This window comes from Acanthopagrus latus, chromosome 12, assembly GCF_904848185.1.
Source record: "Acanthopagrus latus isolate v.2019 chromosome 12, fAcaLat1.1, whole genome shotgun sequence".
Classification (NCBI taxonomy): Eukaryota; Metazoa; Chordata; class Actinopteri; order Spariformes; family Sparidae; genus Acanthopagrus; species Acanthopagrus latus.
In genome coordinates, this window is record NC_051050.1 from 20101749 (window position 1) to 20127083 (window position 25335).

A 25335-nucleotide genomic window follows, 5' to 3' on the forward strand; every position below is an offset into this window, starting at 1 on the left:
TTTAATTTTCTTTTCAGAATTCATTTTTAAAAAGATTGTCAAACCTTTCATTCCTGTCTTAATATATAGATGGCAGCTCTTTGTGATTACAGCTCACTTAAAAAACTGTTTATTTACCTGAATATGTAAATTATAACATATAAAGCACTTGCCTTTTATTTAACAGTATCGGTCCTTATAGTACAGCGTAAATAAAGCTGTAATTACTCTGTATTTTGTCACCCAACTCAAATTTAACACTTCCTGCCTTCAGTTTGTAGTTTAATGTGAAATCATAATGAATGTTCATTCACAGGAATAACACAAAAATATCTAAACTGAAGATACACTTCAACGAATGTAAAGTTGGCTGTGAAACTGAATTATATACAGTAAGACATACAAGACAACCAGTTCAATTACATCAACAATTACTCTCACTCACTTCTGAACAGTATTTTTTCTACTCTGACAATAAAACTTTAACTGTCTCGCGCTGTAAAACTGCATGTGAGAAGCAGTCTGTGAATTGTTTGTTGATTATAATGTGTCTTGCTGCTGCTGCTGCTGTTTTTAGACATTTCTGATGCTTGTATACGAAGCTGTTCTTTATGTCAATAAATGATGAAACCTGCCGGGGCGAGATCTGATGTCGGCTGCACATGAGACGTCAGCTCCTCTTAATGGAAATATAACAGGCATCCTCTCGGGATCATTTATACTCATATGCTCACATCAGTCTGTTGTGTCATGGATCATTGTCGCATAAAGGCTGAAATCAAAACTTTGGATTTTCATAACAGATGTTTCATGTCTTAATGTCCTGCAATCAAGTTTTCATGTGATTGGCAGTGGCACACTTAGTATTTAACCATAAATACTATGAAATTATACTTAATTCTACTCAAATCATGAAAATCATAAACGTGTTTCATACCACTAATCTAAAACAGAAAATGTGATTTGAAAGAAACATAATGTTCTTATCAATTAAGATGCTTTAAATGACTGCAGATCCATTTAAAACAGGAGGTCTGTGTATCTAATTTATTGTCTTCTCTCTCTAGTAACAGTTCAAAAATTAGTTGATCATAACGTAGAAGTTGTTCCTCTCACTGTTACCAGGTAAAGTTATGGCACTTTTGTGTAGGTTTTTTAGGACAAGCTCACCCTCTAGTGGCCATTGTTGACTTATCTCAATTACTGGGCTGTCTATGAGGTTACTTCTCTCATATTTTAGTTTGACACAAATGGCTCCGGTATAAACTAACTCAGTAGAAAAACAGATATAATCACTTTTTTTTTATCATCCATAACAAATTACCAACAATTCCTGAAGCAATCAGACAAGGCCAGGATTGTATTGTATCATATCTCTTGTTCCAGCGATAGTGATGGGGCTGACACTGACTTGTAGCCATCATTACTAGACCTGCACTCTAATTTTCTGATCCAGAGTGGTCACATAATCACAGCCTGGCTCTTCTCTTTTATGCTCTCATCGTCATGAAACCAAATCCTGTTCACACCTGACACAGAAAACCAGGTGGGGACGACCCAGGGTCACCAAAGCAGTTTTTCAATCCATCCCATTCAAGTTGAATTTCACGCTACCTTCTTCATGATGACGTGCCCCAGCCTTTGTTATTTAAACACATCTGCCAAAAAGATTCTGTCAGTCTTAAAATGACACTGTTTTGGGTGGTGTTCCTTCTGTTTGAAGGGCGTAGTGTGGCACTGGAAAGTACACAGTCGTCAACAGTGAGCCAAAGATGTATGGATGATACCAACAATTTCCTCTGGGAAATCAAACAGGACAGGCCAAAGGAATATGCTGTTCTCAGTAAGTGTTGCTGACTTCTTTTTTCTCGCTGTATGTTGTAGAGTCACCTGTGCATTTCCAGTCTGGGGTCTCGAGGTTCAAGCCCATATAAAATTGAAAAAGGCATTTATAAAAAAGTTTGGGTTTTTTTTACAGAGGAGTCAGTTACATTAACTTTTAAACTAAGCGCTCATATTAGACATTAGAAGCCAAGTTAGAGAGGCTATCTAAAGAAATGTTATTCAACAGGATTACCGGCAGTGATGTTAATGATGAATATTTAATTGATTAATTGCCTTAGAATATTTAACCGATCATAACAGTAGAATTATGCTCACATCTAAAAGAAATATTTGTTGTGTCTTAGAATACAAAAATAAATACCATGCTACACTCTCCTACACAGACCACAACCAAAATTTCATATTTGAGTAAAAGTGACCATTTCCTGTTGAAATAGTACTTTGGTGAGAAGTCTTGATTATATTTGGCGGACCCTGCCACCTTTATAGCTTTAAATTGTGTTTTAGGGACTGTACTATCCTAATTCACTTAAGGAAGAGATAAATATGTCTGAGTTTGTAATATTTACACATTTATAATTTAAATATACAAATGCTGAGTTTGAATTTCTTCTCCAAAACTACATAGTGCTCCTTTAAGTATCAAAAGTAAAAGTAGAAGTATGTTACACATTTAGGCCTATATGTTTATACATACAGTAGGTGGACTAAACTAGTGAACTGGAAGTATTAAAACGCTGAAAATGGAAATAATCAAGTTAAGTATAAGTACCTCCAAATTGCATTAGAGTAAATGTACTGAGTTACAGTTCATTACTGATGCCCAACAACCTTTAAAATGTAAAATTTGAGAAATCACAAATTGCTTATGTCCCTTGAAGCTTTATCCAGTTCTATGTAAACAGGGCAGCAACATTAGCTTCACAGTCCAACCAACCAACCAAACAAGGTAATGTAACGTTCAATTACTACATTACCTCAAGTATTTGTATACAGAGATACAGTTAGACATAAGACAGATAGATACAGATATAGACAGAGGGTGTATCCCACTCACTTTGGTTATGAAGATGCAGAAGAAGAAATCCATATCCACGTCGTCTAATCTTCTTACACTAACTGTGTTTCCGTTACTAGAACTCTCTCTCGCTAACGTTAGCTAGCTGCTAGCCAACTAGTCTCACCGCCACGGCAGCTAGCGACACTGAAAAACAAGCTAATTTATGTCACATTAAAATATTAACACACTGCTGTTTACTGTGAGGCCATAATATGATGGCTTCAACTTTTAATTAAGACTTTCTTTTACCCGATACTTATTCATTTAAATGTTTAAAGTCGTATCACTAGTGACTGAATCTGATTGCTTGACACTTGACGCCAGTAATGAAAGTACGCCAAACTCACCTGTCATTCGGTTAGGGTGCAATACCGTTGTTGACCACACAAACTGACTGTAATTGACCAGCCGTTACAATGGAGGGGGGCGCTGTTTCACCAGTTGAAGCAAGCTGAATGGAAAATGGGGAAGTACATGGATGCGGATGATGTTGTTGATGATTAATGCGGGATGCAGGAACTACAACACCCCCTAAAACGAGGCTACAATATACGCCGAATTTACAACAAGGCCCAAATTATTGAGAATTTTTCAGAAACTTTGCTTAACAAGGTTTAGAAAGTTTCTCCTCGCTCAACAACTCCTTAAATTGAGTTTTTTCATAACGGAGTCTGGAGACTTTATCTCCTTCCCTCATCTCCTTGCTGTTGTTTTGTTCATCAGTGAAAACACTGTAGAGAAAATGCATGAACAGTCACTACCAGTTGAACAAAATGCATTTTCTAATATAAAATAGCAACGATTGCAGTACTTTTAGGCACAAACAATAATAATATTAACACACACAGCAGTCATAATCAGTCATCAAAATGTCATTTTACGTATTTGGTTGTGAAAGAAATTGGTCGAATTCAATCAAATGGACTGTGTGGTTTGAATGCACTAAGTTACATTTGCGTGTTGTCTGGTGGTGTATTGTGTGTCAGTGTACGACGCTTTTGGAAAGATGGGGAGCAATGTTGAAGGAGGTAATACCAACCAGCCTGGCCTGCTGAAGGAGTGTCACACTGCCCACGGTCCAACCTTCTCTGGACAGTACTGCCAGGTGTTCCTTAGGCAGGTAACAACAACAACAAATATAATCGTAGGAGATAAAATGTCATCGGGACAGGCAGATCTGATCTTTAACAAAGTTTTTTTATTTATTTATTTTTTTTACTACCGTATAGGGAACAGTCCAGTACTTTGTGGGTATTTGTGTTCCTGACTCCTGCGGGGAAGCAGATGTAGAAATGCTGGTGCTGTACGGTCAGTGTTCAAAATTCTTATTTTGTTTTCTGTGCTTTCATCAGTATCATGCAACCGATGTGATACTTGTTTTTTTATTTTAATTGTGACTTAACAGGGAACCTTCACACTGATCAGATGTCCCTCATTCCTCCTTTACCTCCCATCTTGCTCAATCAGTCCTCTCAGGAGCTGATCATGACCCACTGTCTGTCCAACACCAGTTCACCTGATGCCTCAGATGTCACCTGCCTGTCAGTATATAATTTTACCCTCTGTATTGTCCTATCTGCGTGTGAACTTGTAATATTACCCACTGCGCTTGCTTGATCATCACCTAAAACAGATAGCTTTCCTCCTGCAGGTTTGTCTGCTGTGTGATGGTTGCAATTCCTCTTGCTGCGACCGTGTTTACAGCTATAATGAGGTGGCAGCGGAGCAGAGAAGTGAGTCCAACGGCAGAGTCTTCCCGTTTAAACACCGACCTTCACCTTTATGGGACCATGAAGACCAACGGCCCCTCCAGCAGTGAAATAAATAGTAACACTTTTGAAGAAAATGGTAATGGTAAGTACAATGTGTTTCCTGAAAGTATTTACCAGGTGATGCATCACTAGCGTGAAGCTCTGCAGCAATTGGAAGATCAACTACAGGCTAGTGTACGTTTCTTCAAGCCACAGATATGTTGAAATGTCAGATTTCCTTATGTTGCATTTCAAACTTTGGTTAAGTTGTATCTTTTGACAACAAAAACCACTTCGTTAAGGTTAGGTAAACATCATTTTACGGCTTAAAACCCTGTTTTGTCAACACAATTGTTGCTCGAGATGTTCTGACCGCTCAACCGTTCATTGAACAACAAAGCTTATATATTCAGCAGAAATGAGACACAGATTGTATTAATATTTAGACATTGCTTTACTGAACATTGTCTTTCGTAGACAGCCCCAGCGGCGCTCCACTGTGTCTCCCTCGAAGCTGCATGTACCGCTGCCTTCAGGTGTTCGCTCTTCAAACTACCAGCCAGGGCGTCTTCAGCACCTCCTCAACCATCCCAGGAGGAGGCTACTCCTCCCTGAATGGAATCCGTGTTCTCAGCCTGTTGTGGATCATGTGTGGACACTCGGCACAGTTCTCCGTCATAAACAACCTGGGTATATGTCAAGGCTCTCTGCGATATTCTCATTCAGTTTGTGTGTCTTTTCAGTTCTCACACTGCGTCGTCTCCATTGTAGACAACTACAAAAACTGGAGGAAAACGGTTGAGAGGAACCCTCTGTACGTGCTTACAATGAGCGGACCTGTTTTTCTGGCTGTGGACACCTTTTTGCTTCTAGGGTAAGACTGAAACAGCAGAGATATTAAAAAATATACATCTATTATTGTGAGGTTTAAGTTTTTCGACAGCAGCTTTTGTGTTGCAGGGGTCTGCTCAGTGCGAAGTCTCTGCTGGGCTTAATCGACAGGGCTGAGGACAAACTGAGCCCCAGTGTGGTGGCTGACTACCTCTTCAGACGGATTAAAAGGTGCTGTGTGTTGCCGTAAATTAAGTTATGATGATCTGTCTGCTTTACTGGTGATGTAAATGTGTGTTCTCTTTGTCCTTCAACAGGATTCAACCCCTGCATCTGTTTATTATGTGCCTAACCATTGGCCTCATCTCTCTGGTCCAGTGGGGACCCTACTGGTTCCCATTTGTAGATACAATGATGGACTGTAAGAGTTACTGGTGGGCCAATTTACTTCTGATTAGCAATCTCCTCCCAGTCCACGAGATAGTAAGTTTGGACAGTGATTCAGATGTGCTGTATGTTAGTTCGAAATCTATATGACAATGTATCTCCCAACCTCCACAGTGTATTCCCTGGACATGGTACCTGTCTCTGGACTTCCAGTGTTATGCCACCACTCCTCTGTTGGTCTACTTTTACAGACTGTATGTCCTTTCACATGATTCTATTCAGATAAATGTCCAGTGTGTAGGATTTAAGGGAGTCTCAACCCAATTGCCAGAATAAATGTTGGCTGATATGTTAAACTTGACATGTTTTTATGTCGCATCTTTAAGTTTCCTTGGGTTCAGCCTCATGTTTTGACAGGGGTCTGCTTATGGTCTAGTTAGGGTGAGGAAACAAATCATGCTTTGGCCAGAGATGTCCTGACTTCTTGGCAAAAACACCCAGTTTTGTCGCCACAAACAAGGTTTGATGTTGTCCCGAGGTCTCCTTAAAATTATCCAATGGTGTCACACTTACAAATGCTGAAACACAGCTGTGAGCCGCGGTCACTTGCTTGGCCTCCAGCTTGTAACTCCACCAAATACTGGCTCAGAAGAGGGCCGTCAGGGATTTTTGTATTTTTAGCTGCCATTGTAAGGGAGGGAAAGTCAGGGGCTAATGAACTTTCTCTAAATCCTACTCACTCAACCTTTAAGTCAGATTTCTTCCTTGGAAAAAATACCGTACATGTTTGACTCATCGCCACCACCGGGGCCACTTTTCACACCACAACTCGAGTACTGTGATCTTTTGTTTATCAGAAACAGAGGTGTGTTTACGGTCGTCGCTGGAGGCCTCCTGGTGATGACCACTGTGAGCAGTGTTGTTATAACTGCACTCCTGCAGCTGCCGGTCTTTCAGCCATCCACACTGTAAGACCTTGTGATGGTGGACTAGCACTAGTGCAAAAAACTGCTTAGGAACCAAATGCATGACACCGAATGTAACATAATCAAATATAAATGAGATGCAGGGCAAACTAGCCATTCCAATTGTGTCTCGTTTGTTTCTTTCCTTCGCAGGACATCTGAGAATTATGTCTTGTATTACTATGTGAAACCCTACACGAGATACGGGCCATTTCTAATAGGGATCTTGACCGGAATATACCTGACAACGAAGAAAGATCAGCTGTTAAAGAAAAAGGTGAGGACATCTGATTACATGTCACAATCACTACGCACAATTTATATGAATTATATTTTCTCATATTAGCCAGCCAGCCAGCACACACACACACAAAAAAATCCAAGCCGCTTTCACACCGATTTGCTGTGTCCTGTCTCCAGTGGCAGGCAGCACTCGGATGGTTCTGCTGCCTCTCGGTCATGGCCGTGTTGGTTGGACTGGCCTACATCCTCAGGGAGACTCCAGCCTCTACGTCTGTGCCGCACGCCCTCTACCAGGGGCTGCACAGACCGCTCTGGGCTCTGGCTGTGACCTGGATCATACTGGCCTGTGAGGAGGGTCATGGAGGTAAACCAAGAGCAGGAACGTTCAAAGCCCAAATAATAACAAGCTGCTGTATGCTATATATTCTTCTGTGTTTCTCTCTGTTTCTCCAGGCTTTATAAAGAGCCTCTTGTCACTGGGCTTCTGGGTTCCTCTCTCCAACATCAGCTTCGCCTGCTACCTGACTCACCCTGTGTTCATCCTCCTCTACGTCGGCTTGCAAGAGACCCCGATCCACTACTCGGACATCAACTTTGTAAGCATGTCAGAGCGCACATTTCATTCAGGTCCATCGATCCTAACATTGAGGTTTTCTCAGATTGTATTATGTCTCCTGTATTCTTCAGATGTACCTGTTCCTCGGCCACGTGGTGCTCACACTGGCGGTGAGCTACGTGCTAACTGTGCTGGTGGAGAAACCCTACGTCCTCCTCAAATGGAGCAGTGCATAGCAGATACAAAAAGACATCTCCAGTTAACATCCTTAATCTTATATTCTGTTTGTTTGTGCCTCCTCAGCTATCACTGTTGTTCAATTCTACTTTTGTAGAAAAAAAAAAACCTGTTTCTTTAAATAAAAGAAATAAAAGGAAGTTTTTCTTGCAACACTCGTGTGACTGACTTCCTTGTAACCAAAGCATCCCCCCCCCCGCCATCCACATCCAATCCTATTAACGGCTCGGATGTAAGACAACACAACACTTTCCACGGCAGCGAGTCAGAATTTATAAGTGGCCCAGTCTCAGCTGATGAGATCATAACAAAGGTTTTCAGTTTCTCACGTCGCAAAAAAAAACAACCCAGCAACGTTTCCATCCTGACGCTCAAGTTATGCAGGCCTACGTAATGCATGTGAAGAGCCTCAAGGAAATAACTTGATCCCTCCACTCATCACAGAGAAACTTAAAGGAAGCGTGACTATAAACTTCTGTCAGGGGTATTGACGCTTGTGTCTAAATTGTTCAGATCTCCGCCTTGCATCATGTTTGACCCAAAGATGGAGGTAAGAAAAAAGCAAAGAACAATCCAATTTCTCCACAATGCTTTGCCGTAATTTCCGTTCATGTCTAATTTATAGCACTGTGTGTTCAGTGGTCCGACAGTAAAGCCAAATATGGGTTTCATTGCACTTCGGCTTAGTAAAGATGTGCATGTCCGCTATGGCACTCCTGCCTTAATTGGTTCTGGAAAAAAGCATCCCTCAACTGACTCCCTCCCCTCAGACACACGCACACAAACAAAACGTATTTGTGACACACACTTCTTACATGTGCTGCCCCGTTTTTTTCCACCCGGTGCCGTCTGACGGCGGGGGGAGGTTTTAGGGAAGGAGGCCAGACGCCAGGCCGAGGCAGACTCTGTGCAACAACATGGTGTAAAAATATATCTCGCTGCTGGTAAGATGACACCTCTCTCACTATGACTACAAGATCCCCACAACAACATGCTCAAGACGGCGTAACGTGTCAGAGACTGTTCGAGCAATTTCGAATGTCAAACAACGATTTTGGATCAAGAAACACCAAACTCTAAACACCAGGACTTTGTTTGTTATGACTGTTGCTGCCAGATGACTTTTATGTTGCATGATTCCATATTTATGCTCTCATTTAAAAGATATACTATACTAATACCCCTTTTAAAAGAAGTAATAGCACACTGAAAATACAAGTTCCAGTCCTTCATTAAAACTCTACTTTTATTATTTTATTAACAAAATGACCCCTGTCAGTGTTTCACTCTCATACAATGTTTATGTACGCATATTACTGCTGCATTGACATGTATGTCACATTTAAAAGCTTTGGATGTTTAAGGTTGAGCTAATTTCAATTACTGTATATGTTTTATCTCTTCAAAGATTTTTCATGAGAAATACAGCCTGTTTTCATCTTTGCGGCTTTGCATTTTGCAGCCTTAAGCTTAAGCTTAAGAAGTAGAAGCCCCTAAAGGAACACTAATGATGGGAAGTTGGAATTTCTGAGCTCCCAGTATGAGGTCTTTCAATTCACCAAAAACATTCACATTTACCAAATTAGGAGAAACTGGACCAGAAGTAAAATACTATATGTCACATCGCGGTGAGGTTGTCTTGTCTTGGGATCTGTCTTGTGAACTTCCTGTTTTATTTTGAAATTAACTCTCCTTTCGTTTCAGGTCACTTGCCCTTCCTTCTGTGTCCCTGGTCTGACGTCATCCCTGATTCCTGATCGTTTCCACCTGTGTTCCCCTCCCTCATGTGTATATAGTCTCTGTCTTCCCCTGTCTTCGTCGCCTAAGTATTTCGTCTTTCATGTCGCGTACTAAAGCCTTGAACCACAGCCAAGATCCTAGTCGTGTTAAGTATATTTCATGTTTTATTATTCTGTATTTTGCCTCTCGTGGAGAGTGAGTTTTCTTTGTAATTTTTCTGGTTAGGAATTTTGAGTTTGTAGTTTGAATTTTCATAGTCTTTTCTTTATCCTCGTTGTGAGTGAATTTTTGTTGATTAAATTTTGATAGCACAGAGCAGATAATTTTCATATTATATGTTTCTCAGGTAGCAGAATAACATCATAACAAGTCCTCCAATATTCAAGTCGAGTCCTCAGTGATGCAATTAAAGTTATGTAAATCTTATTTTGAGTGGTCTAACTACATCGCTCCTTTGAATAAAGAATCATTTGAAACTCATTTCATTACAAAAGACCCTGTTTTTAAGTAATTTAACTATACAGTTACAGCAGTTCAAATAAAACTAAGTACACAACAACCCCCCCACACACATGCAACATGTGCTAACAGTCCATTAATATTCCTCCTGTTGCTTAGTAGATTTACAAGGCACCACAAGAACAGGACAGGTGTGAACCTACAACTGTTACATAACAGGCCTGAAAGAGCAAAAGGACATGACACCATTTTACTAGTTTGTATCGTCATCCTAGTCTGTTCTCTTCTGTGTGTGTGTGTGTGTATGTGTGTGATTCATGCACAAAACTCGTCACTGGTTTCTCACGCACACACACACACTCACAATAGTGACTTCACACAGTGCTTTGCCAGCATAGAGGGGGTCAGTGCTCTGTTTAGTCTGTCTTAAATAGTCTATTCTATTTATTTATTTTGTTTAAAATCTGACCTGAGACGTTGCTGTTTTAATGGTGTGCCTCTGACTATTTACAATGTGATGATTTTAAAGCAGGAAGAGTATCCGCTCCCCCTCACCTGTCACAGCAGCAATTATGTAAGAGCTGTAAATAATTTTTGGTCACAGAATTGTCCTTCAGCGGCATTATGAAAGAACGTTAAGTAAGCAGTTTCCTGAAAGACAAGTTAACAACTCCACAACAAACAAAAAACACACAGTGTCAAGTTTTCTTAAGGAGGTTCAATATGACTAGATGCTGTCGGGAAGAATAAACACCGTCTATTCACTTGCTGCAAACTGTTCTGATTTAAGCTTTCCAAATTGCTGTTTCCCAGAATCATTATCACTTTCAACTAAATTACTGAACTGTTCAAATTACTGGAGAGTGACCTGCCATTAATATCATTAGGGCTTGTGTTCACTGCTCATTAGATGAGCGATTTGGCTGAATGAGAGGCAAAGTCACATTGAATCACTGTCACGCTAGCGCGAGATAATTGACTACTAATACATTTCCATAAAAGCCAACAATGAGCTGGCCTCATTAGGGTTGTTTTGGTCACGACAAGGCATTGTTGCCAGAGTGGAGTGTTAATGATTGCCAGATATTCACAGGTGCACTTTAAAGGCATGTTTGTATCACAGGAGTTCACTTTGTAGTAATGTGTTTTTGTGGAAAACAACTAATAGCATAAATTGTTGTCAGCTATTTGATTTTCCAGGCTCAACTCTGCAGCAAGTGGATGGTTTTTTTGCATTTATTCGCTTCTCTCCACTTGTATGGACCATGTTCAGGGTGGAAAGCTCGAATGCTGTACTGCTGTGTTCAAGGTTACATCCTGTAAATGTAAGAAATCTGACAAACTGTTGTCATTTCATCACTTTACTTATCGATCCACAACTGACAACATTATGAATGGTGAAAATCCAGACAGACATGGGGCCATATTTCAACATACAACAACGTATTTGATAATCCATTAGCTAACGTCAGCATCCTAGCTGACAATACCATGTGGTGTAAATGACAGGAAAGGCATAAATTAATAACAACATATCATGCACGTTCTCACCACATTTATTTTGGGCTGGAAGTGAAAAACACTGAATGTAATGAAACTCTAATGTTAGCTAGGAAGTGTCTGAATGCTAACGTCAGCTAATGGTTATCAAATGTGTTGTTTGTCACTTAAGACTTTCACTGTCGATCATCTTTTCAGTTGCTGGTCAATTGTGAAGCAGTGAGGTGACAACAATTTGTCAGATTCATTATGTTTAATTGCCTGTAATTGAGACTCCAACGCTGAGCCCAAAATCAGAGGAAAATGGCCGCTGTGTGAACGTGAGGGTAAGTGGATGAGAGCGCAGTCCACTAAATGCTAAACTAAAGATAACATAAGCTTAGTTTCTATGAAATATGACAACCCATTAGCCACTTTGAGATGCTAAGGTTAGCATCCAACAACTTTCTAGCTAAGACAAATGACATAGTTACATCTTAAACAAAACTATAAGAAAGCTGTTAATTGATTTTTATATATCGATGCACATTCTCAACACACAATTCTGAGTGTAGAAGTGAATAGCACGGGATGTAATCAAATGGCAATGATTGCTAGGGAAGTGGCTCAGTGTTAACAGTTGTCAAACAGCCACATGTTATTTTTATCTTATTTTATTTTGAAATATGGTCCAGTGCCAATCCACATGTTCATTAAACATCATACTTTCTGTCAGGAAGCAGTATAATGATAACTTTGTCAGATTCCTTAATGTTTATGTAAATTATATATTTGAGTTTCCCACCGTACGGGATGAAACTGCCCAGTGTGAAGGTACGTGGATTTATAAGATACTTTTACACATAATATTTACAAGCTTACCTTCTACAAGCCTTTTGTAACCTTGAGAAAATGTATATTATTTGGGTTATTTCCTCCCTGTGTAAAGCGTGTGTAGTTTTGACACAATCAAGTGTGTGACAAGCACCCAGTTTCTCATTAATCCCCTTAATTACATCTACAACCATAATAACCACAAGCCAATATATTTTTGTTTTAAGCAGGCCGACACTGAAACAGCCTGTAAATACAGATATGGAGCGTTAAATGTTCAAGATCGGCACATGTCTACAATATCAGGTAACCGACTTTGTACTACTTGCGGGGGACAGCGGTTAAATATAGACTCACACCCCGAGACCGCCGGCTCTGCCTGAGCTCATACTGGAGTCCAACATCACAGGTCTATGTCCTCAACCGCACAGCTATGAAAAGGGTAAGTACTACCTGAATGACTGGAAATCCCCTTTGCAGGCTACAACAACTGTTTTAATAATACTGTTATCATGTGTGAGTCAGCTGTTAGGGAACTTGTTGGACATTTGTTTGTGGCTTTTATTGGGATTAGTAAATGTTTTATGCTGCTTTCATCTGTTACAACACCACTTATAGGCCAACACACACACACACACACACACACACACACACACACACACACACACACACGCTCTCTGCTATGCTGCATGATAGATGTGATTAACACTTTTTTTCAAGTATTTTAGACATAATTGGTGAATATTAGTGTATTTTGTTAAAATTCCTGCTCATTTGCAGCTGTCAGTGTTGAGCAAGTCTCATATTTTGAGGCAGCTTGCGTTGTTTATTTTCAAAACTGTGTCCACTCAGTAATAAGTCTCTGAGCTCAAGTCTTTTCAAGCTAGTCATTCACCTACAGGAGCTTTAAAGATACAGCGGGCTCTTGGGGAGGGGGGATGGATCTATTTTGGCACAGATAGTGAAGATGACATCGAATTACACTTTCTTGCTCTCAGTCACGCTGAGGTGCCGACAGCTTTATTGTTGTCTAATGTCAGTACAGATCAAATCACATCGAACGAGCTTATCAACCGCACCGACAAGGGTTTTCTGTTCAATTTATAACTTGGATGTGCCTCCTAAAAGTAGGTTACAACTCTGATATCCTGCATGTGATGATCAAGTCTAAATATAGAGTCAGGGCACTAAATGTGATTGTGGCACACTGGATTGGATTCATTATTAAAAGTATGAAGATAATTTGTAACAGGTTACTATTAACTGATTTCACTTTTTTACAGCCTGAAAATTTTGTAGTTTTTAATATGCAACGTGTTTGTCAATAGACCTACTAAATTTAGAATCATGTAATCCGTAGTAAACATCCGAGGCTCGATGGCCCAGCTAGGTGTCCTTCACGGCAGCTGGAATCTGACAAATGCAGGTCATGGGTGAAGATGTGCTGGTATTTTTCCAGCGTCTGTGCCACCAGCTCCCGTCCCTTCTATCTTGTATATCAGGGTGCATATTTCGAAGCCTACCCTCTCAACACTTCATGTCACATCTGCGCACGAATGTCAGGTAGTGGGCAAACACGGGCAGTCGTGAAATAGGTGCTCTCAAGACACAGCTACGTGTCGCTATTGCAAAATATTTGGGTTACTAACCATCAAGAGCTGCAGATTCTTGGCTGAATTGTAGTATGTAACTGGTAGCAGCACCAACACCACACCCCAGACATTTTAATCAGCTTTAAAGGAACAACAACAGGAAGGTTTCCTGTTGATAAAGTATGTCAAGCCTCCTTTAAAAGCTTCGAAAATAGATGTAACGTGCCATTCAGAGGGGGGGTCTCCTGCAACTAAGATAAGCAGAAAGAGGGAGATAGTGGGCCCCTACAGAGGAGGTTAAATACACACATGAGCCTCAGATCGGAGATTATTCTACCGTCAGACTGTTTTGCAGATTCGCTGTGAAATATGTCTAATCTCTGTTAATGGCTTGCTTCATTTTGTAGGTACTGAATCCAAAAACACAAGGACACAGTTGAACCCAGGGGAGGAAATGACACGGCCGAAGCCAGGCACAGATCATGTTTTTACAGAACTTTGTCCCATTTGTCCCGAAACTTGGCCTAAAGTTGTTGCTTGACAGCGGGAGTCTCGCTGCTGACAACCTCCTCGAGCAGCACAGCTAGAAGTCGCAATCCAAGAGAATGGATCTGTCACTACTTGACACGGATGACCAAACACGGTCACCAGCAGAAGGAGGGGATTTAGATTCTCCCTCTGTTCTGCACAGTCTCACAGATAACACTCTGTCTGCAGCCGAGACGGGAGCAGAGACTGTGTCAGATCCCGCGGACCTCGCTGACGAATCAACCGAGACTTTGTCAAACGTTTCCAAATTCCTCCCTCGGGAGAAAAGCACTGACTCAGACCGTCTGAAGTCTGTGTCATCCAGCTATAATATCTCAGAGTGTTTGTCATGTTGGTCAGAATCTGCGCCAGAGGATGACGAACGCAGGGTTTGTAGCTATTTTGGTTCATCAGAACCTGTATTACCTCTTTTACCTCAACTCTCTCATGATCTTATTACCACACGACCTGAATTGGAGTTCACCGTCAGTGATCCAGGCCTCTCCTTTTCTCTCATACCTCAACCTTGTGGCGCAATGTCCTCTGCCTCTGAGGGCTCGATGGAGCCATCTGTCACCGAGCCTTTCTCTGACCACAGCTTCAGCTCTGACCACAGTAAAGTCACTTCTCTATTGAGGTCGTTATCACATCAGTCAGATAGTTTAGAGAGCGATACGGCACCTATGACAGACCTTTACATCTTTGAAAGTGAGACACAGGGCTTCATCCTGAACCCTGATGTTGATCCAGGGGAGATTAAATGTCACGAATACCAAACATTATCACAAACAGACCCTGAGTGCGATACATTTGACTTGATGCGCGATTCAGAAAATGCGGAGACTCAATGTCAGCGCGGCTCTAGCGAGGCACGAGCTATGCTGAACTATGAGTCAGACGTGAGCCAGCGCACAAGGCTAAAGCCACCTGCCGTTAATGCCTGTGAGACAGGCCTGATGTCAGGAAATGATGCGAGCCAAGAGACAGCAGAGGTCACCGATGTAACCCCCAAGCCATGGCGCAGCGACAGCCCGCTCGAACTGTGGCTGGACGCATGCCAGTATCTGGCAGGCGAGGACACAGAAGATGGGGTCGATTTGGACAAGACAAGACATCCTGTGATGCAAGGAGGGCTCACGGCCACCGGTGGCTTGTCTTTTCCCACAAGAGAGACACAAGTGTCAAGTTACAACCCTGACAGTGGTGAAGGGATTGGCTGGTCCGATGATGACACCAGGGGTTGGGGGCCACCGGTCGAGAGGTGGTCGTCAGTGGACAGCTGGGCAAGTGCACTCTCAGACTGGACTGGGATCCTCACGTCTCCCCCGGAGGACTTCACAGCTGCCTTCACAGAAATAGGCGCTGAGATAGATGCTTTGACACAGGCACTGGCCGAGGTAAACACCCATATAGATACAGAGACATCTAAAGAAGGAGGGGGTCAAGAGGCAGCAGCGCGGGCACAATCGCAGCCGACCATGGGTGTCCAGGATCAGCCTCTGAAGATGCAAAACATCCCAGAGAGCCCCGTCCTCGTTGGGCAGAGCTCCCTGTCTTTGTGCCTAGGGGCTGAAGGACCGGAGCTCCCAGGCAGAGAGGGCTCCCAGAGCACCGAGTCCCTGTGTGATACAACACCTACCACACAGGGAGAAACAGAGCCAGAGGAGATCCAGAGCAGTCCCACGTACCCGTACTCCGTTAGATCGTCCGGTGCTACGACGGCCTCTCCTGGAGGATACAATGAAGATGTGATCCCTGGATCGACTTCTTCCGTCGATCTGGACCTTTCGCACTTTGGTGAATATGTCGGGTACTGTGAGACGGACAGCTTCATCGGTAGTGAAGAGGATCCGATCCTACTGAATATAATAGAGGACACAGATTTCGAGACGGAGAATCCACAAACAGAGCTCAACATTTACAAGGTGAGATGTATTATGATGAAGATCTACATACATGTATTGTCTTTTTGGTTGTACATTTCAGAAAGCTTGGAAAGTTTGTGCTTTGCTGTGTGTGAACAGCATGAAATATGAGTGGGTTTTCTGAGTTGTTGACCTGTGTGTTGGTCCCACACACACATACGCTTGCTCACACACTCCCAAACACACACGTTCTGAAGTGTGTGATATAGAGAGAGAGAGAGAGAGTGAACAGTGGAAAATATCACCCCTCATGATAGAAAGAATAACAGCGATCACCTTCACATCAGACTTGCTGGCCAACATATAAATCAGTCATGTGCTTTGGAAACACAGCCAGAACATTAAGAGACATTCCCACCGCTGTCCTTGTCGGTGTTGTCATACCTACAGCACTGACAGCCTGTCAGGAGGTTCTGAGTGGTCCTGAGAGTGAAATCCACGTGTGTCACCACACGGCATACCCACGAGTATTGTCGCCTTGCACTGGACAGGCGCCATTCATTATTGCACCCAAGATATGTCGCCCAGGCTTGATGCTGTATTATTGGATAAGTCCTTTGGCTCCCATCTCAAAGACTGACAGCTGCGTGAGCTGAAGGAAACAGGAGTGCCTGAGAGGAAAACTTCAGATGGACAGAAATGGCATCTAATAATAGCTGAGAGTTCAATGATAATAGCATGCATCCGTGGCGTGTCAGGGTGGAGGGGTGAGAGGAGAGCACAGCTGAGGACTGAAACACGACCCTCCCTTGCTCTCGCTCTCTCTCTCTCTTTTCATACATACCCTTTAACACAACGATTCCCCCCGCATCTCTTTTAAAACTCCAAGATCAGGACGCCAACGAGTCCGCGGGGCCCACGGAGACTGCTTTTTGATTGGCTTAGGTACACAGGGCACAGCTGGAGCTCCTGTTTTAACAACAGCAGTACAGGTTTCAGGTGCATGCAGGACATATGGACTGTTGGATTGGATATGGGAGCATGGTGTTTCACAAACTGCTGCGTTTTGGCTCTATAGAAAGGTATTTGTTGAAAAGGACTAGGAAAGACGCGTGATTTTGTAACCTGCTATCTGCATAATTTGCATTTTAACTTTCAGTAAAAGGTGGGGAGAGCCATTTTGGAGGGTGATTGCGCTTCTTGTGTCTCATGCCCAGTTTCGTCTACTTAATGGCTTTGTCCAAGCAAACAGTGTTTATTGCTGAGGCTCATTCCCAGGTCGTCAAATACAGATGTCTGGGAATGACTCTCAAAAATCAACATTTTTGCTTTAGACTCGTTAACCCAACCAAGCTCTTTAACAGTATTAATACCACAGTCTCAGTGGAGTCTAACTAACGAAGTCAAGCTAAAGATGATCAAAATTCTTGTAAAGAAAGGTCTGTCTCAGAAGTAGCTTTACATGTTCGTGAAAATGACCTCACACTTTTATTAACATGTCTGTTTTCATTGTCAGCCTTTTGCAGATGGACTGTGTGAAGTGACAGAGGAGCACAGGATCTCCCAGCTGGGCTCGGTGACCAGGCAGGAAGCTAAAAGCAGCTCTGGGCCAGCCGAGGTTGAAGGAGAAGTAACTGAATGTTCAAAAGATTTCCTGGACACACACTCACATGTGCCAGGTGTGGACACACAACCTGGCCTCCATATAAATGTCCCTGAACACGTGTCATCTGACCCTTCACCAGACTTTGACGGTGCATGTCAGTTGGAGCCACAGTGGGGAAGTCCCAAGTTTATTATGCCCTTAGCTCCTCTTGGAATCAGCTCCACTGTCTTCTGTCAGACAAGCAGCGGTTTGAAAAGAGATCAAACTTGTGTCAAAAGGTCTCTCGATGTCAACCGAGACCTCAGCTGTGAACAACCTAGCGATCTCTGGCCAACCTCAGATGGGATTACTGGCAAACCTCCTTTGGAAGGCGATGAAGAGTTGATTCATAAAAAGGAAAATACAACAGACTCTTCTGAGGACTCTTCATCAGAGGGACATCGGGACTTGGAGCCTGCAGGTTGTCTCTTCACTCCAAGAAAAACACTAATTGAGGATATTAATGATCTCAGCAGAGAACTGTCAAACTTGGCTGTTGTCCCTGCAGATCATTTCTTCATCTCAGAGGAGAACCGTATTGCAGTCATCACCTTGGATCTGAATGATCCTTTTGCAGCCAGGCCTGCGAAACCCATCAGCGTGCAATCTGCAAAGACTCAGGAAAAGATGCCTCACAAAAGCCACAAGTCCACCTCAGAGGGCAAAAAACACTTGAAAAAGGAAAAGTCGGCGGGTCATCATCATGGTGCGCCGGCTTCAAAGAAACAGGAGAGCTTTTCTCAGAACGTTTCAGCCCAGCAGGTCTGCAAACATGAGGACACTCGTCCTCTTACAGGGGAGAATCATACCAATGAGAACACTCCAGCTCGGCTTGAGGACAAGGAGACGAAATTGGTGATCGAGACCGGTGTGGCAACTGAAAAGGCTCCGTGCAAGTCACATGGGAAAAAGAAGAAGAAACACGCTCAGAACGCAACAGGCGTGAAAACCGTCGGGGAGCCACTCGTCGAGGTGGAGAATGGAGCGAAACCAAAGACGGCAAGAGGAAGGATTGATACGTTTGAGGAGAAGCTGGGTGCTAAAGCTGGGAAAGCACAAAAGGACGGTGATCAGTCACATGGTGCTGAGAAAAAGGCCCAGCAACCTGATGCTAAAGCTCCCCTGGAAGAACAACCTCCGCATCATCCGGATCACAAAGACCACCAGGTAAAACACGTCCCCAGTCCTCTGAAGGATGATGTTAAAAGACCACGGCTGTCAGGAGATAAGTTCGGAAAGATTCTCAGTGCTATGGAGTCCAAACTACCGAAGGCAGATGTTTCCATCAAGGCAAAGGGAGAGGAGCGTAAGGCGGACGCCGGGGCGACGCCAAAGAAGGCGTACAGTGAAGTGGTCAAACAGAAAGTCCCGCCGAAGGAAGGTAAGGAATAAACTGTTGACCATTTTCTGCTCCCCTGTGACACATTATCAACACAAGAACATGCACGACAGTATGTAAACTCACATTGTTCGGCTCACAATACAAATATTATCACAACGTCTGCAGAACCCAAGGTGGTGAAGCCGATCCAGGCCGAGGCGGTGAGCGGGGACCCTCAGAGTCTGTGCCTCTGGTGTCAGTTTTCAGCTGTCTTCTCCCATCACACCGTCACCTGGAGCAGAGACGGCACCGTCCTGGCTGAGACCAAGAGGAGGTACTGAGATTCATTTTACGTGATTCTTTCTCAAGTTGAACAGTCCACTGTGCTGGATATTTTATAACAGCTCAGCTTAACATGGCCATTCCCGACAGGATCTTAAAGATGAACTCAAACCTTTAACGTTCTCCATTCGTCTGTATAAAATACGTACCGTTGAGATGATTTGAACAGCCAGACGGTTGTAGTATTGTGGCATCGTGCGGTGCATGTTGTGACGCTGTCCCTCTCTCTGAAGTGCAGGGGACGAGAGCAGAGTGTCGCTGAATATCTCCAACGCCTCTCACAAAGACTTGGGCAAGTACCAGTGTCGGCTCACCAGCTCACACGGATCGGCCACCCTGGACTACCTGCTCACGTACGAAGGTATAAACACAAGATAGTTACAGCAGCTAGTTCTAACGCAAACAAGAAAAATGCACGGTTAAAATTGTGCATCTTAATGACTCTGGCTGTTTTGCAGTGCTGAGTGAGATTGTCATCCCTCCAACTCCAAAGACCATCACGTGTAAGTTGTGATTTCAGAGCTCGGTTTACTACGTCGCGTACCAGTCTGCCGCTTTGTTTTGGATCTCGACAGATAACCGTTGACACGCTGTGTCCGTCTGTCTTTCCTCCAGCTGCCCCAGTAGAGGTGGGGACGGAAGAAGAGGACGTGCAGTGTTCCGGGCTGATGTTCAAAGAGGACTTCCTGACTGACCAACACTTTGGAGAGAACCAGCCTGCCAGCATCATCACTGAGAAGGTGCACTTCGGGGAGGGGATGCATCGGCGGGCTTTCCGGACCAAGCTGCACGCGGGTCAGATCCCCCTGTTAGTACCTGGACACTCCTGTGTGCTCAAAGTGCACAATTCTATCAGCTACGGGACCAAGAACAACGACGAGCTCATTCAGAAGAACTTTACCCTGGCTGTAGAGGTACGGACGTCACGGGGCTCTGATGTCACACCGTCATAGCTTAAAGTATAATTGCTTTATGTGCAGAAAGCTTCTTGTTGGGTACCAGGTTAGATGTCACAGCACACTGGCTCTAACACAAAATTATAGAGATATAATGAAGTCATTCAAACGTAACTGCAGTCACAACATTATTAGCATTAGCATAGCTGCTAGTGAAGTGTCAGACAATTCATTTTTGTAAGTAAAGGTTTTATTTCTTTCCCTCAAATTTCTCATGCCAGTGAGCCAATTATGGCCTGTAGAATATGTTATACATCAAATTGTATTTATGGGTTAAAAATGTATTTAAAAAAGGTCTTGTTTAGCTTAAAAGAAAAGTCTGCCTACTGGCATATCCAAGATTATTGATTAAAATGAACAAAGGCCTTTAAATCTAACATTAAAAACAAAGGATTTTACTTTTGCTTGTTTGTTTTTTGCATTTATGACCTAAAAATGTGATTTTGCTTGGGAAAACATCCATGAAGTGCCACTAAGAAGAACAGGAACGGAGCAAACACAATCTATTTATTGAGGCTTTTTTACAATGTCTCTATTAATTATAGTGTTTTAAATACAGGGAGTAGTTGCAGTATGATAAACTTTTCTTCTGCTCTGTAGGAGTGCCAGGTCCAGAACACAGCGAGAGAGTACATCAAGTCCTACACCACTGAGGCTCAGTCTATTGAAGCCTTCGGCGAGATCCCAGAGTGAGTGACACATACGACAGGCTGTTCAAACTCTCTGCAGCCTTCATATTATCCAAGAACCACGTAGAACTCGAGCTCAAAGTTTCGTTTCATGCTTCTGCCAGGATCATTCCCATCTACCTGGTCCACCGTCCGTCCAATGACATCCCGTACGCGACGCTGGAGGAAGAGCTGATCGGGGACTTTGTCAAGTATTCAGTCAAGGACGGCAAAGAGATCAACCTGAGGAGACGCGACTCGGAGGCAGGACAGAAGTGTTGCGCGTTCCAGCACTGGGTCTACCACAAGACTGAGGGCAACCTGCTGGTCACTGACATGCAAGGTTAGGAAAACAACCCCGAGGACTGAATAAATGTCGGCAATGATCGTTTTATTATTTGCAGTAATTACAGTCTGAATGTTTGGTTTGCAGGAGTGGGAATGAGGCTTACTGACGTGGGAATAGCCACCTGTAAGAAAGGGTAAGTATTTTTTATAAAACCGCTAACAGATGTGAATTGCTAACGTGCTAACTGATGTATTGGTAATGTTTCCCTTTTTCAGATACAAAGGCTTCAAAGGAAACTGTGCCACCTCCTTCATTGACCAGTTTAAAGCCCTGCACCAGTGCAACAAGTACTGTGAGATCCTGGGCCTCAAATCCCTGCAGCCGAAACCGAAGAAGCCCGCGTCGGCTCCGAAACCCAAACCCCAACCGTCCACTGCACCCAAGAAGAAAACATTCGGGCCAACAGTGAAGGGCAAGTCATAATAGCAGGAGAGTCCTGGACTTTGGGATTCATTGTTTTCTTGAATGTCGTGAGGTTTTTTTTTTTTTTTTGGGTGATTCGCTTCACTCACGTCAGATCTCGTCACGCAGAGTTTGGAAAGTTGCCCAAAGTTTTTTGACAAGGACATATTTGACTCTGACGGGATACAAACTTCATCTCACGTCGGACACTTTTAGAGATATATTTTATTTTATTGCAGATTTCTATATGAGAGAGTGTGTGTGATCTGAGAGACGAAACTTTAGCTTCGAGAAAACTGTGACAACTTTAACAAACACTTGAAACTGACGATGAGGATGACGCGTTCGTCTGCAGCGTTGAACTGTGATGTCTTAGAGATTTGCTTTATTGGTGACATGCGATGACTTTTCTTTACAGATCAATGCAGTTTTTCTTTCTTTCTTCTTCTTTTTTTTTTTTTTACTTCTGTGATGTTTTCAAACGATTAGTTCATTAAATTAATGAACTTATTAATTCATTGATTGGAGGAAACAGTAGCAGTAGAGGATGTATATTGTGTTTGGGTAACTTTTGCGACAAAGGTGTTTTAACAAGCGTATATTTACTTTAATGTTTTTAAACTGTTTGTGTAGAAAAGCTTCTGAATCAGACACACGGAGACATTTTGTACACACAAAGCTCGCGTCACGTCCGCCTTTGAATGTATTCACAGAGAAATGTGAAGGTTTATCGATCTTTTTCTTTTTTAATGTCGGAGGCAGTCCTGCCTATCAGATGGATTTCAGATGGCTGGCATCATTTCAAAGATCCCGGCAAATCCAATACACCAGGAGTAAAATCTGCTCACGTTCAGAGTCCATATGATCTCAGTAGCATGCGAGATATTCAATCGCAGGTTCGAATGGTCTCTATATATCACTGTCGCCTTTTAAATCTCTGACCCAGATTGCTGGGATGGCTCTCAGGGTGCGGCTGTGGCCAGTGTGTGGATCCTTCTCATTAAAGAGACGTTGCTGGTTGAAGACGCGTTCTGACTTTCTGTCTTTAATGAAGCTGAATCAACTCGGACCTAAAGGTTTGACGGAGGACAGGTGTTGCGTCATGGTTTTGACACTGTGCCAGTGTGAATGTGCAAAAATACCTGTATGTCTTTGCACCAAAAAAAGAAGAAGAACATTTTGCCTTTTTTTTAGATTTTAATTCTTAGGAATGCGTACAAGTTCACTGTGTAGAAACAGACAGAAAACACTCTTTTATTTACATTATTTGCATGCTCGGAGACAAATACAGCATCACAAGTGTCAGACGGCCGCGCTGAGACGCTTGGCAGCAGCGTGAGAACAGACGGGTTGTCTGTACGGCGAATTAGCGCCTCGAATGCAAAAGTAAGTGGGTCACACTCTGAGGCTCAAGATCACGAACGATGCATCGACACCCCGCAGGTCTATTTTCATCCCCGCATGGTCGAACGTGTCGCAGGCCGACAGACGAGGGACACACACTTCGTGGTTTTAAGACAATCGAGATGGCACAAAACACAGGAAACTGAGGCATCGATCGAGGTCCATTTTCACACTGTAGCTATTTAGTGTGATAATGGCGTTTGATACGGAGGACACAAACACCATTGTCACACTCCACAGCTCTGGAGGACAGAGTTTTACTGGAGGTGCCGTTGGATGGGAAACCTGGTGAAATAAGAAGAGGGGAGGAGGGTGGAGAGAGAGGTAGTTTGGTGAGGCAGCAGAAAGAGGAGACACCAGGTAAAATGTCAACGTACACGCGGTGTTGGTGCGCGCGTGAAACTCAGTTAAACTGTGCTTTATGAGTTATGATCATCCATGTCAATATACTGAAATAAAACATAGAGAGCTGTTTAAAAATAGGGGAAATGGTGCTGAGTAAATACACAGAGCTTATCCAAAGTGTCCAAAGTCCAGTCGTGTCCTCTTCACACTGGTTGTGAGGATGACTGCAGCTGTGAGCGTGTGTGTGTGTGTGTGTGTGTGTGTGTGTGTGTATGAGAGTTTGTTTTCTGTATGACTAAAAAATGGCGTAAAGTTTTCTCAAACATAGCTGGAAAAAAGTTGTTTCAGATCGTATGTCACTGTAGATTTCAAACTTTTATATTCTATTACAACTTGACATTATATTTACTGGCACAAGTTTTATTTTCTAATAGTTTTTTTAAAAATTTTTTATCAACTTTACTCCTAAAACTCTGAGACAAAACATTTTAGACACAAGGATTAAACTCACCTCAGATTTCTGGACTGGATCCTCTTCCCTGACTGATTCATTCGGGCCCTTGAATCGTCCTCCTGCTCCTCCCGGCGCTCTGAGCTCCTTCCCTTTCGCCTCGGAGCTCTTTGTGTCCCAAGTCTCTCCAAACTGCTAAAAGTCCAGTGGTGTGTCCGTAGCCGCGTGTTCATGAGGTGATAGGTTGTTGCATTTGGGTTCGATGCCGTCCCCCCTCGCCCAAGTCCTTATGTAGACGCAGCAGGGTTTGGACAAACAGCCGGTTCCACATTAGTGATAAGCTACAGGGGAAGTATTGATCGACCCTGACCAGAGGTAGAGGGTGAGGGGTGGAGGAGGGGGGAGACCAAAAAAAAAAAAAAAAACTGCCCCAGTGAGGCAACAGGGCCTTAATAAGCAGGGTTCCACTGAAAGAAACCACAGTGAGCGGAAGGTAACAGGCTGCAGGAGGCTGGGAGGCCGAAAAGTCACACAACCAGCAGAGGATCGTGAGTCAGTTTGGAAAAAAATAGACACAAAGTCGAGCTGTCACACATTTTTGTTGTTAAGTTAAATCCTCACTGCATCTCTGACAAGAACAACTTCAGTGTACTCAAAATACCTCAGTGAAAATCCAAATTATTAGGAGTTTAATTGCCAATGAATAGAATCTAGTTAATAATTAGGCCCTTCACTATAAGCAGTGGTCCCCCAGTTTCATTATGAACCCCGTCACCTGGCAAACTGGTGGTCCACCTGAAGCAGTACACCTGCACATCACACACCACGGACACTCATGAAGCTGCTGAAGGTGACCTTGTATACCTCCCTACACCAGAGATGATCTCCTGGGACAACCTGATGTTGTTTATTTGCGTGTGTGTGTGTGTGTGTGTGTCCACATTTCGAGTCAGCTGCAGATCGCATGTCATCATTAAAAGTGTGAAATAAGCGAGCATGGGATTTAAATCAGATTGTTAAGGAAGTAGTAACAGTTGCAAAAGAGTAACAGTTGAACTATCATCTCGAATGAATGGATGAACAGTTAAAACAATTACAAAA

The 25335-nt window shown here is 43.0% G+C and overlaps 3 protein-coding genes across 10 annotated transcripts in view; 2 read left to right on the forward strand and 1 right to left on the reverse strand.

Moving 5' to 3' along the window:
• The window catches only part of LOC119030351 (gastrin-releasing peptide), a 27581-nt gene extending 24342 nt beyond the window's left edge, over positions 1 to 3239 (reverse strand). For 2 of the 4 annotated variants that reach the window (XM_037117854.1, XM_037117853.1), the window contains exon 1: positions 2882 to 3238. In XM_037117854.1, the coding sequence (XP_036973749.1) occupies position 2882 (1 nt within the window). In that variant the 5' untranslated portion in view covers positions 2883 to 3238. Of the gene's footprint in view, positions 1 to 2881 lie in introns of all 4 variants that reach the window. The other 2 variants (XM_037117851.1, XM_037117855.1) reach the window with 2 other exon arrangements.
• On the forward strand, positions 2684 to 7976 carry oacyl (O-acyltransferase like). 3 transcript variants are annotated; one of them, XM_037117848.1, is made up of 15 exons: positions 2684 to 2773; positions 3871 to 4004; positions 4114 to 4192; positions 4290 to 4425; positions 4536 to 4738; positions 5113 to 5325; positions 5407 to 5509; positions 5596 to 5697; positions 5784 to 5949; positions 6028 to 6107; positions 6711 to 6821; positions 6972 to 7095; positions 7239 to 7425; positions 7515 to 7657; positions 7749 to 7976. In XM_037117848.1, the coding sequence occupies exons 2-15, from the start codon at positions 3891 to 3893 to the stop codon at positions 7851 to 7853; spliced, it is 1866 nt and encodes a 621-aa protein (XP_036973743.1). In that variant the 5' UTR covers positions 2684 to 2773; positions 3871 to 3890; the 3' UTR covers positions 7854 to 7976. The 3 variants fall into 3 exon arrangements, with proteins under 3 accessions (XP_036973743.1, XP_036973744.1, XP_036973745.1); XM_037117849.1 differs by lacking the exon at positions 2684 to 2773 and having other exon boundaries at positions 3939 to 4000; positions 7749 to 7975; XM_037117850.1 differs by lacking the exon at positions 2684 to 2773 and having other exon boundaries at positions 3969 to 4004; positions 4352 to 4425.
• Positions 7977 to 11828: 3852 nt separating this feature from the next.
• Positions 11829 to 23057, forward strand: alpk2 (alpha-kinase 2). Of its 3 annotated transcripts, XM_037117931.1 has the most exons (12): positions 11829 to 11879; positions 12705 to 12808; positions 14366 to 16411; positions 17868 to 19377; positions 19504 to 19651; positions 19893 to 20020; positions 20118 to 20162; positions 20275 to 20573; positions 21216 to 21304; positions 21409 to 21626; positions 21717 to 21765; positions 21848 to 23057. In XM_037117931.1, the coding sequence occupies exons 3-12, from the start codon at positions 14564 to 14566 to the stop codon at positions 22053 to 22055; spliced, it is 4542 nt and encodes a 1513-aa protein (XP_036973826.1). In that variant the 5' UTR covers positions 11829 to 11879; positions 12705 to 12808; positions 14366 to 14563; the 3' UTR covers positions 22056 to 23057. The 3 variants fall into 3 exon arrangements, with proteins under 3 accessions (XP_036973826.1, XP_036973827.1, XP_036973825.1); XM_037117930.1 differs by lacking the exon at positions 11829 to 11879 and having other exon boundaries at positions 12570 to 12808; XM_037117932.1 differs by lacking the exons at positions 11829 to 11879; positions 21216 to 21304; positions 21409 to 21626; positions 21717 to 21765; positions 21848 to 23057 and having other exon boundaries at positions 12560 to 12808; positions 19898 to 20020; positions 20275 to 20379.
• Positions 23058 to 25335: the final 2278 nt, after the last annotated feature.

Excerpts from the sequence above, each read along its gene's own strand:
- oacyl (XM_037117848.1), top strand. The coding sequence starts at position 3,891 with ATGGGGAGCAATGTTGAAGGAGGTAATACCAACCAGCCTGGCCTGCTG. Across the intron at positions 4,193-4,289 it reads AGAAATGCTGGTGCTGTACG|GGAACCTTCACACTGATCAG; the intron begins GTCAGTGTTCAA and ends GTGACTTAACAG. Across the intron at positions 7,658-7,748 it reads ACTACTCGGACATCAACTTT|ATGTACCTGTTCCTCGGCCA; the intron begins GTAAGCATGTCA and ends TGTATTCTTCAG.
- alpk2 (XM_037117931.1), top strand. The coding sequence starts at position 14,564 with ATGGATCTGTCACTACTTGACACGGATGACCAAACACGGTCACCAGCA. Across the intron at positions 16,412-17,867 it reads CAGAGCTCAACATTTACAAG|CCTTTTGCAGATGGACTGTG; the intron begins GTGAGATGTATT and ends TTTCATTGTCAG. Across the intron at positions 20,574-21,215 it reads ACTTTACCCTGGCTGTAGAG|GAGTGCCAGGTCCAGAACAC; the intron begins GTACGGACGTCA and ends TCTGCTCTGTAG.